General features: G+C 43.7%; 1 protein-coding gene across 1 annotated transcript in view; it reads left to right on the top strand.

Moving 5' to 3' along the window:
• Positions 1-12506: 12506 nt before the first annotated feature.
• BCORL1 (BCL6 corepressor like 1) overlaps positions 12507-15870 on the top strand; it is a 49939-nt gene continuing 46575 nt past the window's right edge. The window contains exon 1 of the mRNA XM_042783402.1: positions 12507-12592. Within this exon, the coding sequence (XP_042639336.1) occupies positions 12507-12592 (86 nt within the window). The remainder of the gene's footprint in view (positions 12593-15870) is intronic.

The raw sequence follows: 15870 nt of genomic DNA, 5'->3' as shown, positions 1-15870 counted from the left end.
GGATACAGAAGCATCACAGAAGGGATTTATGTCTCATATTACAATGATTCAACTTTGGATTGTGAAAACCAAAACCAAACTCACCGCCATCCAGTCGAATCAGACTCATAGCCACCCCTGCTTGGGTTTCCAGGGCAATATCACTATGGAAGTAGATTGCCCAACCTTCCTTCCGAGGAGTGGCCGGTGGTTTTGAACTGCCAGCAGTCAGATGCCTGAGGCACTACACCACCAGAGCTCCTGGAGTGTGAAAGACACACTGAATATTCACATGATCTTGTTGAAGATCAAGACCAAGGAAGGCCAACTCTCATTTTTTATCTAGCAGAAAATCAAAGTGCTCAAAAAATGAACCTAGATATTCAGGCTAACATTCTGGGATGGTGTTGCATTTTGAAAAAGACTGATCCATTTCATGATGATTGCTTAGGTTTTCCAGATATCTGTGACATCTAGAAGGAGCTCTGGTGGTGTGGTGGTTAAGGCGTTTGGCTGCTACCCAAAAGTTGGTGGTTCGAATCTACCAGCTGGTCCACAGAGTAGAGATGGGGCAGTCTGCTTCTCCGTAAAGGTTTACAGCCTAGAAACCCAATAGTGATCACTATGAGTTAGAACCTATTTGAGGGCCAGTGAGTTTCACTGCTAACCAGAAGGCTGGCGGTGCAAACCCACCAGCCACTCCTCGGAAGGAAGGTTGGGCAAACTACTTCCATAGTGATACCACCTTGGAAACCCAAGGAGGCGTCGCTATGAGTCAGATCCAACTTGACGGCAGTGTGAGTTTGTTTTTGGTTTGGGACATCTAGAAGTTGTGGTAGCATAGTGGCTAAGGCACTTGACTGCTAACCAGAAGGCTGGCGGTTCAAACCCACCAGCCACTCCTTGGAAAGAAGATGGGACAATCTACTTCCATAGTGATACTGCCTCAGAAACCTAAGGAGGGGTCACTATGAGTTGGGTCCGACTTGGTGGCACATAGCAACAACAAGAGAAGTTGTGTAAAATGTAGCTATAGCTCAGGTCTGAATGATAATAAAGCTATGATGAGGTTGTTTGAATAGATTACCTTTGGTCCTTTCAAGTGCTCTGAGGCTATTCTCAGTGTTAGGTACCAGTTGCCTTCTAGTCAGTTTGGGCTCATGGCAACCCTGTGTGTGTCAGTAGAACTGCGCTCCATTGCATTTTCAATGGCTGCTTTTTCAGAAGGTGCACTTGAGCTGCCAACTTTTCAGTTAGCAGCCAAGTACGTTAACTGTTTGTCCTACCCAGGGACTCTCATTTTAGGTAGGGGCTAGTTTATTCCCATTTTTTAGATGACAGTGAGGTAGACAGAGTGAGGTGGTCTGAGGTGGCTGAGAATTGGGGCCTGGAAGTGCCCTCCAAGTTTTCCCACCACAGTTTGGGCTATAGGTACCAAAGTAGATCACTTTTCCAGGGTATGCTGCTCTTTGATTAGATGGTTCTGCGTAGATGTAGGACATTTCTAAACTTTAAATTGACCCTCCAAAATCACAAGCCCTGTCACTCCATTGAGATGCACGTCCAGCCTCTCAGGGTGGCTTCTTTGGAGGTAACTGTATTCATTTGAATGAGTAAGTTCTGACGTGTTTAACAGAGAGTTAACATTCCTTTCTTTCCAGTCTCTCTAATTTTTATAGGTAAGATTTTTAAACATGGAAGTACCCAAGAAATCAATAAAGGTGTTCATGCTGGAGCCAAGTGCAGACAACTACTTTGGCCTTCTTGGTAAATAACAGGAATTAATGTATCATTAGTGCCTAAGGCACTTGACTGCTTAACCAGAAGGCTGGCGGTTCAAACCCACCAGCCACTCCTCGGAAGGAAGATGGGGCAATCTACTTCCGTAGTGATACTGCCTCGAAAACCCAAGGAGGGGTCACTAGGAGTCGGGTCCGACTCGATGGCACATAACAACAACAACAACAACAACAGCAACAACAATGTATCAGAGAGCACAGTGCAGTGTCTCTTGTAAGACTAATCTCTTGGAGCAGACACCAGTGGCCATATTTGAATAGAAAAAAAAGATTAGATGGTGTTAAAATAGTTTTAGTCAACGTCCCTTGTTGGAACTGGATATAGGACTGTTATTGTTGTTAAGGTGCCATCAAGTTGGTTCTGACTCGTAGCGACTGTACAACAGAATGAAACACTGTCCAGTCCCATGCCATCCACACAGTCTCTGGTATGTGTGAGGCTATTGTTGCAGCCACTGTGTCCGTTCATCTCATCGGGTCCTTCCTCTTTCTCTCTGACCTTCTACTTTACCAAGCGTGATGTCCTTCTCCAGGGCCTGGTCCCTCCTGATAACATGACCAGAGTAGCTGAAATGAAGTTTCACCATCCTTGCTTCTAAGGAGCATTCTGGCTGTACTTCTTCCAAGAAAAATTTATTCATTCTTCTGGCAGTCCATGGTATATTCAATATTCATCGCCAACACCATAATTCAAGGGCATCAATTCTTCCATCTTCCTTATTCATTGTCCAGCTTTTTTTATGCATATGAGGCAATTGAAAATACCATGACTTGGAACAGGCACACTTGAGGCCTCAAAGTGACATCTTTTTTAAAAAAATTTTTATTATTTTTAATTTTTACAGTGTTCCCTCCCCTCCCCTCCCACCCCTGGTAACCAACAAAGAAAGTTTCCTTCCATGTATAAACCTTTCCTTGACTTTTTACAATAATGAACTAATATAATATTTGTCCTTCTATGATTGATCAAAATGACATCTTTGCTCTTTTATTCTTTAAAGAGGTCTTTTGCAGAAGATTTGCCCAATGCAATGTGTTGTTTGATTTCTTGACTGCTGCTTTCATGGGTGTTGATTGTGGATCCAAGTAAAATTAAATCCTTGACAACTTCATTGTTTTCTTTGTTTATTGTGATGTTGCTCAATTGTCCAGTTGTGAGGATTTTTGTTTTCTTTATATTGAGATGTAATCCATACTGCAGACTGTAGTCTTTAAGTTGTGTCGTCTGCATATCACAGGTTGTTAATGAGTCTTTCTCCAATCCTGATGGCCGCATTCTTGGTCATGTAGTCCAGCTTCTCGTATTATTTGCTCAGCATACAGATTGAATAAGTACGGTCAAAGGATACAACTCTGACACATAGCCTTCCTGATTTTAAAAGTCCCTTCTTCTGTTTGAATGACAGCCTCTTGGTCTGTGTATAGGTTCTTCATGAGCACAATTAAGTGTTCTGGAACTCCCATTCTTTGCAATGTATCCATAATTTGTTATCATCCACACAGTCGAATGCCTTTGCATAGTCAATAAAGCACAAGTACGCATCTTTCTGATATTCACTGCAGCCACAAGCCATCTGACATCAGTAATGATATCCATTGTTCATGTCCTCTTCTGCATTTGGTTTGAATGTCTAGCAGTTCCTTGTTAATGTACTGCTACTACTGTATTTGAGATATCTTTAGCAGAATTTTACTTGCATATGATATTAATGATATTGTTCAATAATTTTTGCATTCTGTTGGATCATCTTTCTTTGGAATGGGCACAAATATGGATCTCTTCCAGTCTGTTGGCCAGGTAGCTCTTCCAAATTTCTTGGCATAGATGAGTGAGCACTTACAGTATTGCATCTATTTGTTGAAACATCTCAACTGGTAATCCGTCAGTTCCTGGATCCTAGTTTTTCACCGAGGAGCTCTGATGGTGCTGTAGTTAAAGCATTTGGCTGCTGACCCAAAGGTCAGTAGATTGAACCCACCAGCCACTCTGGTGGAAGATGAAGCAGTCTGCTTAAGTAAAGATTTACAGCCTTGGAACCCCTATGGGGCAGTTCTACCCTGTCCTATAATGTCACTATGAGTTGGAACCAACTCCGTGGAAGTGGGTTGTTTTTCACCAGTGCCTTCAGTGTAGTTTGGACTCCTTCCTTCAGTGCCATTGGTTCTTGATCATATGCTACCTTTTGAAATGGCTGAACGGTGACTAATTTTTTTGGTGCACTGACTCTGTGTCTTAGATGCTGCTTTGCTTAAGGTGGGGTAATGGGATGGCCTCTCTTTCACATCTGTGAACTTTGAATGTGAATGACTGTCTCATGGGAGCTTTGGCCAGAGTTCCATTCTTTGTTTTTCTATTGGAGCAATAGGTCCCAAATATATTTTTTTTAAACTTATTACTCATCACTGACCCAACCCTCCCCCTTAAACTAGTGGACACGCCTGTCCTCTTGAGGACAGATTCAGGGCCAGGCTTCAAGATGAATATTTTCCAGCTCTTTCATATTTTTAAGTCATAATTGCTTCCAGGTCATCAGATAGTACGAACCAAAAGAAGCTTGGGGGCGTAGTACCAGATTTAGTTTAACTGAGACCTTCTTAATCTTGGGTTCCTAATTTACTGTCTTGATAGTGAAATCCAACCATGACGCAATGGACAGGCTTCATGCCATGGGTAGAGTACCTAGATGTGTCCCATACATTGTCATCTTGATTGTTCCATCTGTGAGGGATCTTTGGCCACAAAAGGAACTATGTGATTCTTGGGAACTTGTCCACAGAACAGATGCCCTGTTTGGTCATTTTCAAGGTTAAAACTTTTTAAGCAATGTCTATCTCAGTCAAAGTCATTTGTCAGATAGATGCTCTATTGCCTCCTTTAATGTCCTTCTCTTCCTCATATGTATGATGACCATGCATTTGCTGGTAATTGTTGTGAAATCTGCTTGTTTTGGCATCTTTATTTTAAAATAAAACAAAACAAAACAAATTCTGCCCCATCTATAAAACCTCCTTTGAGATTTTAGTTCTGCCCAGCCTCTATTACCAACTCCCCTTGCCCTGACTTGGGTTCTAATTTGGTATAGCTCTTCCCCTTTTGATAACATATTCTCTTAACTTTTCTAAAATGTCTGTCTTCAGAGCTTCCCCACAGTGTTTCAGTTTGGCCCATGATGGTGAAATATTTCAGGTTCCCCTATTTCATTTTTTTTCCCTCTTGGTTGTCATATGCCATGGGCTTCTCTTTTATGCCTTCCATACCTGCGCTTGTCTTCTAGAATTTTTTTCCCCTTTTGTATTTTTTTTTTTTTTTTGCAGATCTGTTTCATTATGGTTTCTCCTTCAGTATCCACTCACCGTCAGCTTTGCTGCTATTTTCACCATTTTATAGTTATTGCTCTCCTATTAGTCTCTTTTCTTTTCAGCTGCCCCTGTTCCGTAGTGTGGTGTTTGTGTCTGGATGTCTACACTCTGTTGGCAGTGTACATCTGCTCACTCGTTGAATCCATTCCCCTGGATCTTGATCATCCTTCTACTTCTGTGTGCATGTGAGTCCTGGATTGAAAAGGCACTTCTCTACTGAGTTCTTTTCCAGCCATGCTCGTCACTTTGGGTTGGTAGACCATGTGCCCTCTCCTTTGTCCCCACCATGAGTTGAATGTGTGTTTTGAGGGCCCCCCCCAACAGAGTGGGGCTAGCTCACAGTGGTCCCACTGCTTTCCAAGCAGTGGCCAGCATTTGATTCTTGGCCTGTGCAGCTGTTCATTTCTTGACAATTACATGGCTGTGACATCTGGGAAAATCCTTCTGAGGTATTTCATATCCTTGGGCCTTCACTTCCTGGGTCACTTGGGATTACCAGGTTTCTTCCAAGTTCCTTTTAGGAACTTCTCTGCCTTTGATCTAATGGTTCCCATACAAGAGACAGAGAGAGAGACACACACAAGTGAGAGACAGAGATTACACACAAATGTGAGGTTTGTGCTGTTGGCAAAAGCAAGCCCGTACATAAGTGTGTGGAACCTACCAAGCAAGAGGGTTTTTCTTTTTGCTCACATCTCCTGGGAAGTAGTTTATGGTTCAATTAGACGATACAACAAAACAAAACTCTGGGCCTACTGAATCAGAATGTCCAGGGCTGGGACCTAGGAATCTATAACAAGCTCCTTAGTGATTCTGGCCTGAGAAACATTGGTTTATGTTGACCATCTGGGCCCCTTCCCCTGTAGGCATTGACACCATTGGGAACCTGTTCACTCTCACCTCTTTAGAAGTTCCTTTTGCTTACTCTCTGGTCTGAGAGGGCCCGTTTTGCCTTTTTTTGTGTAGACCACTTAGCCCAGGGCTCCCCTACCACACTGTCATCCCCACAGAGGCTGCTGTTAATTAGTATCCACACCAACCAAATGCACCGACATTGTGTCTGACTCATAGAGGCCCTATAGGACAGAGTAGAACTACCCCGGAGGGTTTTCAAGGGTGTCAGTCTTTACAGAAGCAGACTGCCTCATCTTTCTCCCATGGAGTGACTGGTGGGTTCAAACCACCAACCTTTTTGGTTAGCAGCCGAGTACCTTAAACACTGCCCCACCAGGGCTCCTTAATTAGCAACAGTGGGCTTGAAATAGGAAGAAATGCAGCCCTGACAAAATCGTAGCATAAGATTGGAAGGCAAAGATTTTAAGCAGATGCTTCTGTCTGTAGGATCTCATGAAAATGGGGGTCTCTAACGCCAGTTTTGCTCCCCAGGTAGTCAGGAAATGTGTAGAATGTGGTAATTATTTTGGCATTTACTTGGTTTCTTGATTTCGGGTGTGGGGAGTCTGAAACTTCTTTATCTAGGTGTTGACATATTATATGTTGTTTTGTTTCCAAATGTGACTATTCTCCCTCTGATTTCTGTCCCAGGCTCTACAAACTACTAATCCCCTCTAAACAGAACAAAAACCTGAGAGTGGAAAAGCCAGGGACATTGACTCATATCTGTTTTCTCCAAATATTCAGGTAGCAACTAAAACTCATGTTTCATGTTGAAATAATCTTATGGCAAAAATGGCCCCTTGTGTTGCTTAAGTCCTCCAGAGCTTCATAGAGAGAGAGAATACACACACACACACACACACACACACAAAGTACCTGGTGTCTCAGCCAACAGATTGAGTTGTTGTTTCTTAGACTTGGATATTCCAAATATTCTGAGAAACAGTCAAAACTTGATTAACCAGGATGTTCGAGGAATGGAGTCCTGGTGAACTGATGTGAAGCGGACAGTCTATTTGTCTTACCCCTTGTTGAAAATCTTGCTAGATGTATGTGTTTACCACCTAACTGTCTTACTAATGTTAAAAGATAAGTTTCAGGAAAAAAAAGGTAAAATCATCATTCTCATACAAATACAAACATGAACATGTGTTAAGGATTCATTTTACTCATTAATCAACCAGGGAAGGAACCAGACAGATGTTATAACTGGTTGAAAGAAAAAATCAAAAAACACAAATTTTTATGGAGTAAAGGAATTGAATTGCAAATGGAGGCAAAACTGGTTTTTCCACAGTGGGGAGGGAAGTCAATCCAAACTCTATGGGATCTGACAAGAGTTTGCATATCCATCAGTTACCTACAATTTATAGAGGTGCAGAATAGTTCAGAGGCAATGGATCGGCCTAGAATCAGACAGCCCAGATGGGGGAGCTGTAGACATTGTGTAGTTTTCTCACTGACGTACAAAATGTTTTTCTGCAGTAAGTTAGCATGGTGAGCACCTTTTCTTTTTTTCTTCTTATAATTTCTCAGGGTCTTCACCTCACTTTTCATCCAGAATTCAGTTCTATATAACATACATTTATTGAGTACTTAGTATATGTAAAGACATTCTGGTGGTGTAGCATTTTGCTGCTAACCTAAAGGTCAGTGGTTTGAAAGTACCAACCACTCCATGGAATAAAGATGAGGTAGTCTGCTTTTGTAAAGATTTACAACCTTGGAAACCCTGAAGGGGTCGCTGTGAATCAGAATTGACTCAGTGGCAGTGGATTTACTGTATGTAAGACATTTTGAGAAACCAGAGACAAAAAGGAAAAGCTCTCTTACCTTAAGTAGCTAACCATCACGCCATGCCACTAGCTTGCCATTGGGTAGCCAGCAGATAACCATGCTGCAGAGGCGAGTAAGAATCAGTGCTGTGGTAGAGGTATAAATTAAATGTTTAAGGAGAACCAGAGAGGGAAGGGTTAACTTTGATGGGGCCTAGGCCTATGGGGATGATTTTTAAGCTAGGCCTTGAAGGATGACAGACAGAGGAAGAGGAGGCATGGGAGAGGCTGTTTCAGGATGAAGAAACAGCAGAGTCCTGAACTGGGCTGGTCTGTTTAGGGAAGGGTCAGGAGCTGAGGGTGGCAGGGGAGGCAGAGAAATGGCAGGATGTGGTGGAAAAGGAGGCTAAGCAGGAGGCCTGAGTCTAGGTCATGGTGGGCCCTGAATGCTTTGCTAAGAAATGCGGGCTTGATTTTGAAGGCAGAGGAAAGCTATTGAAAGCTTTTGAGGCGGGAGGGGGTGATGTGATCAAACTTGTACTTTAGAAGACAAATTGATTGTAGAATCAAGAGATTGGAGGCAGAGGGACCATTTAAGAGGCTCTTGTAATATTCTGGGTGAGAGTTGATGAGGGCCTACATCGGGGTAGTGGGAGAGAGGGGTACAGGAGAGGCTGGAGATGGCATTGTTAAGGCTTGACTCCTGATTGGGTGTGGGCAGTAGGGGAGAGGAGTTGAAGACAATGCAGAAATTTCCAGACTAGGGAATAGTAGTGCTATTAACTAAGATAGGAAACATGTGGGGGGGGGGGCGCGGGGGGAGCAAGTTTATGGGAAAAGATAATCAGTGCAGTTTGAGACATGTTGAGTTTGAGGGGCTGGGTAGACAGCCAATTAGCAATGTGTGGCTGGCAGCTAGAAATTCTGATCTGGACCTAAGAAGAAGAGGTCAGGGCTAGATACAGACTTAGGAGTTTTGAGCACATGAAGAGGAGAGGTGAACTGTAGGGAGCTCATGAGCTGAAGGAGAAGAAGGGACAGGGCAGACATAGACACATGGGGGAGAGATGAGAATGGGGGAGAGCCAGAAAGAGTAGAGAGACGGCTAGGCCTAAATAGAGAGAGAAAGAGAAGGGGGCAAAGAGAGACAGAAGGAGGCAAATACAGAAAGGAAGGCAGAGGCAGGATGAAGAGGAGAGGAAAAGAAAAGGAAGAGGCAGGATAGGTGGAAGCAAGGGAGGAGAGGAGGGCAGAGAGTCAGAAGCGGGGACTGGGGGACATGGGGACAGCGTTATAAAAAGGAGGGAAGGCCAGGAGGAAGAGAGGTGGGCAGGGGGAGAAAGTTGAAGAAGGGATGCGCAGAGAGTTAAGGGGGGAAAGAGAACGGGGAAGAGAGTTAGCTGGGAGAGTGGTTGGGGAAGAGGAAGATAATGAAAAGGAAAAGAGATAGAGAAGTAGGAGGAGGAATAAAAAGATAGGAGGGATACATGGAATCAAATTGACAACAGCAACTTGAAAGGTTAGATAGGCACCCTAGGGGGCAGTGAGTGTGTTAATGAGGGAGGAGTAACTCAGAAAAAGCGGGTGAGAATGGTTGCGTAACTTGAATGTAATCTACATCACTGAATTGTACATAGAGAAATTGTTGAATTGGTGTATGTTCTGTGTCTATTCTCAACAGCAACAACAAATGAAAAGGGGAAGGAATAGGATTCTGAGGGAAGGCTGAAGGGACAGGGAGAGAGGGCGGGCTAGGAAGGAAATAGAAAGGGGGCAAGATAGGAAAGGTGGCAGGGGTGAGGAGAGGCAGAGGATAAGGTGAGGACCTTGCTGAATGCTGAAGTTTTGGGGGTGGCTAGAGGGAGATTGGCAGAGAAGGGCCCCAGACATGCCAGCAGGGACAAGGTCAGGAAATAAGAGGGAAATGGATGAGGAAGCAGGGTGAGGGGGCAGCAGAATCCCATGCTGCCAAGATGGTGAGTAGGATGAGGACCAGGAAAAGAAGGAGTCGCCCCTTCTCCGATAGGTTGTTTACCACCTCTTCCTTGCTCCCTTCCTCTGTGCCAGCCCCACTGGCCTCCTGGCTCTTCCTTGGTCACAGCAGATGGCCTTCTGCTTCAGGACCTTCACCTAAATTGTTCCTCTGCCGGGAATGCTTTCTCCCACCTCTTTCAGGATGCTTAAATGTCACTTTCTCAGCAAGGCCTACTCTGATCACCCTATTTCCAATTGTAGTCCACTTCCCACAGGATGAGGAGCTGTGGTGGTGCAGTGATTAAAGCATTTGGCTGCTATCTAAAAGGTTGGCGGTTCGAACCCACCAGCCCCTCTGCAAGAGAAAGATATGGCAGTCTGCTTCTGTAAAGATTCACAGCCTTGGAACCCTATGGGCCAGTTCTACTCTGCCCTGTAGGGTCAGTATGAGTCGAAATTGACTCGATACCAGTGGGTTGGGTTTGGTTTTCCCCCAGAATGGGGGGGGGCAGTGGTGGTTTGACAGCAGAATGTTCGCTTTCAACGTGGGAGACCTGAGTTATATTCCTGCCTAGTACATCTAACGTGTGGCTACCAACTGCCAGGGGAGACTTGCGTGTTGTTAACGATGCCGACCAGGTTTCAGCAGAATGTCCAGCCTAAGATGAACCAGGGAGAAGAGCCTGGCAATCTACTTCTGCCAGTCAGCCAGTGAAAACGGGGTGGAGCACAAGGGCCCATGACGAGCACATTTCCATCCTTTCCAATTCTTCAAAATCCAGCGTGTGGTTTACAGCCCAGCTCAATTCAAATGAGATCCATTTCAAGTGCTTACCAGCCACCTGTGGCTAGGAGCACTGAATTTTTATGGAGCAAAAGTAAAAACTTCAGTTGCCTAAGCCTTACTCCACAGTCTGGCAGCTCTTAAGGACATACACTAGCTGGGAAAAAGTAATCTGTTGGCCTCCTCATCTTCCTCTCAGCAGGCACAGCATGACAGATATGGCCCCATCCGATCTTGTTGAGGGACTATTAGAAACCACCAAGAGTCTCCTCCCCGGGGGTCCGTTCCACAACCAGTCATGGAGATGGTGCAAGAATGAGCACCTTTCTGTTGCATTGTGTGGGGTTGCCATGAGTCAGGGCCAGCTCGACAGCAGCAACAACAAATTATTTACTCTGTTGATTGCCTGTCTCCTCCCCCTAGAAAGTAAGCTCCAAGAAGACAGCCACTCTGGACCTGTTTTATTAATTGTTGAACCCTTAATGCTTAGAACAACCTCTGGTGGCACAGTGGTTAAACTCTCAGTTGTTAACCACAGGGTTGGCAGTTTGAACGCACCTAGCAGTTCCACGATAGAAAGACCTGACTTTATGCTTCCATGAAGATTGCAGCCCAGAAAACGCACTGGAGTTGTTCCACACTGACCCACGGAGTTGCTATGAGTTGAACATTGAAACAGTGTTTTACAACAATGTTGGCATACAGTAGGAGCTTAATAACCTCTGACAATTATATATAAGGTAAATGGAACAAAGCCCCGATGTGTGATTTGTTTCTTTCTGTGGCATGTGGAAAACAGCATAATATTCTGATCAACTTAGAGTCCTTTTCAGTTGCGCTTGGATGAATAAGGATTTCAGCTAATAAATTAACTCAGGAGTTTAAGGCTCTTGAGTCAGGTTCACTGGATAAATCTCTTCTTTTCTTGCTGCTTCATTTTCTTTAGAAGGTGACCTGGCTGTGCAGTGGGCATCGACAGCGAGAGCCAGACATTGGCTCATGAGAGGGGTGCTATGGCTCATGAGAGGGGTGCTATGGGGGTAACAGACAAACAGGAAAGGACAAGAACAGAAACGTGTGGTCCTTGGTGGACCATCTTTTGTTTGTTTGCTTATTCGTGATCAGACTACAGGGAGGATTGAATCTGACTTGGAAGGAGCTTTAAACCAGGTTAGATGTAATCCATGATGTCCAGCTTGAAATCAGAATAGAGTATTTTTGAAGGGCTTATAAAGAAAGCATGCACCTCCTCTGGAGAGCTTCAATTGGCTCCGTCACTCACATACTTGAGTGTGCATGGATTAGAGAGTAGAAGAGAGACAGATCCCCAGCAGTCTTTCAATGCACTATTCAGATACAGATGTTGTTGTTGTTGTTATGTGCCATCAAGTCGGCCCCAACTCACAGTGATCCCTCCTTGGGTTTCTGAAGCGGTATCACTACGGAAGTAGATTGTCCAACCTTCCTTCCGAGGAGTGGCTGGTGGGTTTGAACCGCCAGCCTTCTGGTTAGCAGTCTAATGCCTTAGGCACTACGCCACCAGAGCTCCTACTGATACGACCCTCTAATTGTAGTTGGTTAGGCTAAATGTGTATAGAAAAACCTCATTTATCTGAAATAGATTGAATTTCCTCTAACACTCTGTCTTTAGGATAATTTAAAAATCACTCTAGGTGATTGCCAGTGGCCTTGTCTCCATCCTGCAACTTAGGGATTCCTGGAAAGCTGGAGTCCCCTCATCCTCGCCTGGACCATATTCTTCCATCGCAGGCTGCCTTTAACATTGTGATGCTGTAATTCCTTTTATTTAAATTAGTTTCTGTGTGGAAGGTGGTTAGAGCAGCTGTCCCTGTTACGAATTCTGATTTCTTTTTGGATTCTTTATTTTCCCCAGGGGGATTGGCCACAGCAGGTCCTATCTGATGGTGAGTGGCTGTCATGATCTCTACGGCACCGCTCTACAGCGGCGTGCACAACTGGACCAGTTCTGACCGGATTCGCATGTGTGGCATCAACGAGGAGAGGTGAGGAGGCTGGGAAGGCGGCTGTTGGTGGCCTCCAGCGAGCGATACCTGGTCACCAGAGGGCTGGCTGCAGCGGGGCCTGTGGAGGGGGCCCCGGGGAGGAGACTCTTGGTGGTTTCTAATTGTCCTTCAATGAGATCGGATGGGACCATACCTGCCATGCTGTCCCCTGCTGAGAGGAAGATGAGGAGGCCAACAGATTACTTTTCCCCAGCTACTGTATGTCCTTAAGAGCTGCCAGACTGTGGAGTAAGGGGAAGCTTGGGCAACTGTAGTTTTTACTTTTGCTGCATCAAAATTCAGTGCTCCTAGCCACAGGTGGCTGGTAAGCACTTGAAATGGATCTCATTTGAATTGAGCTGTGCTGTAAACTACACACTGGATTTTGAAGAATTAGAAGGCAAAAAGAAGGGTTAATAAATTTTTATATTGATTTTTAAAACATTCAGTGTTCAAGGATATGTATAAGATATTTGTGGTATTTGATACTAAGCCAGGAAGAAAAGCAGTTTTAGCCATTCAGCTTTTATACTGGAAACTGTTGATGGGTATTCTGGTGATCAGGGTTTTCCTGCTTCATAAGACTAACAACGCACAATTACCTATGAGCTTCTTATGAAGTGTCAAAGGAGGATAAAGCAATTTAAGTGAGTTATTTTTAAATACTATTTTATTGTGTTTTAGATGAAAGTTCGCACAGCAAATTAGGTTCTCCTGTAACAAAATTTATACACATTTTATAGGGTGTCATCATTCTTACTGTTTCCATTCTGTTTGTTCTGTTTTCATTCATCTAGCTTCCTTGCCATCTCATCTTTGCTTTTGAGTAACTGTTGACTGGTCTTATGTAGTTAATTGTTTTAAGGGAGCATGTTATTCACAAGTGATACCATTAATTTTTAAGTCAGTCTGTTATTTGACTGAAAGGTGACCTGCAGAGAAGTAGCTTGATTTTCAAGTTCAAAGGATATCTTAGGACAATAAAGTCAGGAGTTCCTCTAGTTTCTATCGATCTAGTAGGTCTGGCCTTTTTTAGGAATTAGAGTTTTGTTCTCCATTTTTCTCTTATTTTGTCTGGGATTTTCTACTATGTCCCTGGTCAGAATAGTTGATAGTGGTAGCTGGGCACCACCTGGTTCTTCCAGTCCCAGTTCACTGAGTTTTAATACAAAGTTGAGAGCTGGCAGTGCCTGTCTGATTGGTGTGTGTGTTTCCACTTTTCTCATCACCAGAATATTTGCTTGACCAAGATACGCCATTTCCTGACCATGCTCTATACCAGAGGCTCTCAAATGACCTTCCAATTGTATTTTTGATTTTCATGACCCTTGGCCGAAGAGCTTTGTGTGATGGTTGCAATGCCTGTCCCATTTTTAGAGACAGCATAACTCCCTCAATGCTTGCTGGTGTCTGGCTGTTGTTTCAATCTATTTGTTTCTATTAAAATATGTCAGATCAGTTAGAAAACCCAGATCACCTGGGTTCAAAATCTGGCATTTTCATGGTTTAAATCTCCAAAGTATGTGCATGTAGTGGTGTTAGTAACTTTGAAGGGTAAAGGAAGGGTGTCTTTGTGTTTATCTGCTTTCTTGTTCTGTTCCTAATGGAGAAGTATGTACTTTTCTGAGGTTAAGGTTAAGGAGAACAGATGTATTATTATTATTATTATTATTATTTAAGTTTAAGTCATTAATGCCTGATGTCTTAATTCTCTGTACCAAGGAATAAATTAGAGATGGACTTACAAGGAATTTCATTTTAGAATATACAAGTTAAGAATGAGGGAAATAGACAAAAGTTCTTTTCAGGTACTGAGTAAGAAAGGTATTCTTCTTTGTCGATGAGGAATACCAAAAAAACCAAACTCACTGCCATCGAGTTGATTCTGACTCATGGCGACCCTCATAGGGTTTCCAAGGCTGCAAATCTTTATGGAAGCAGACTGCTTCATCTTTCTTTGATGAAGCAGCTGATGGGTTTGAACCACTGACCTTTTTGGTTAACAACCAAATGCTTTAACCATGATACCACCAGAGCTCCGCCACGAGAAAGAGTTTGTGATAATTAGTAAGAGATGATCTGGGGTAAGGCAGGGTGGTGGTATTGATTTATGAAAGTATTCATTGGTAGGTTATGTTGATCTAGTTATAAGTATCTGGGACTTTGATTCAGAGATTGGGGCTGTAGCCTTTAAAAAGGCAACAAACAAGTTACCTTGGTTCACCATGCTTTATGTTGTTGTGTGTTGTTGAGCTGATTTTGACTCATGTTGACGCCACGTGACATAGCAGAACTGCCCCCAGAGATTCTAGGCTGTAATCTTTATGGGAACTGATTGCCAGGTCTTTCACCTGCAGAACCGCTGGGTAGGTTCAAACCACCAACCTTTTGGTTAGCAGCTGAGTGCTTTAACATTGCACCACCAGTGTTCCATTCATTATAAATTCCTGCAAAGACAAGAGCAGGAAGTGGGCCTACAATCTGATTTTTCTCTCTTTCAGGACCTTTCCTGAGATGCTAAATTACCAAATATGCCTGGTGGTTAAGGTGACCTTTTAAGCATTGTCACTTCTGATCTCATCCACCCTTTATTGTCGCCTTCCCACCCCAGCTTAGGCCGCGCTACAGCTGATTTCCAAAATGTGATCTCACCTTATTTAAAAACCATCTTCCTCAGCGTTTGACAGCTTGTAGAATGTAGAGATTTCAGGTCTAAAGCTGCACCTGGGGTTTAGGTCTTCAAGTTCTGTTTTAAGCCTGCCCAGCTTTTCATATGGGGTTGTAGGCACAGAGATCATGGGGCTTCTGCTGGTCCAAGGCACCTGTCTCTAGTCAGGCCCCCCACATGATCTATTTCCTGGCTTATTTGCTTTCTTTCTAGTATTAATTCACCCCTTCATTCTACAAATATTCAGCAAAGATTTATTAAACACAGAAGGAGCACACCAATAGTCACATGAGGTAGATTGGTGGTAAGCACTCTCTCTCTCTCTTTTTTAATCTTTTATTTATTTATTTATCTGTCTAGCTATTTATTTAATTTATTTATATGTGATTTGGGTGAAAATTCACTTTCCATACAATAGTTCACATACACTTTGTCTCATGACATTGGCTACAATTTACCCCAATGCAACGGCTCCCCTCCCACTTCCTCCTGATAGCTACCTCTTCCCTGTGTCCATCCCTCCATGTACTCTTGCCCCCTGAGCTGTCTCCCTGTGCATAAACAACCCTTCCTTCTCCCATGATTGATCTCTCGAAGGAGTGCATCCACC

This window comes from Orycteropus afer, unplaced genomic scaffold (genome assembly GCF_000298275.1).
Source record: "Orycteropus afer afer isolate SDZICR_OR568_19922 unplaced genomic scaffold, OryAfe1.0 scaffold01054, whole genome shotgun sequence".
In the NCBI taxonomy this organism is placed as follows: domain Eukaryota; kingdom Metazoa; phylum Chordata; class Mammalia; order Tubulidentata; family Orycteropodidae; genus Orycteropus; species Orycteropus afer.
This window is presented reverse-complemented; position numbering and strand designations above follow the sequence as displayed.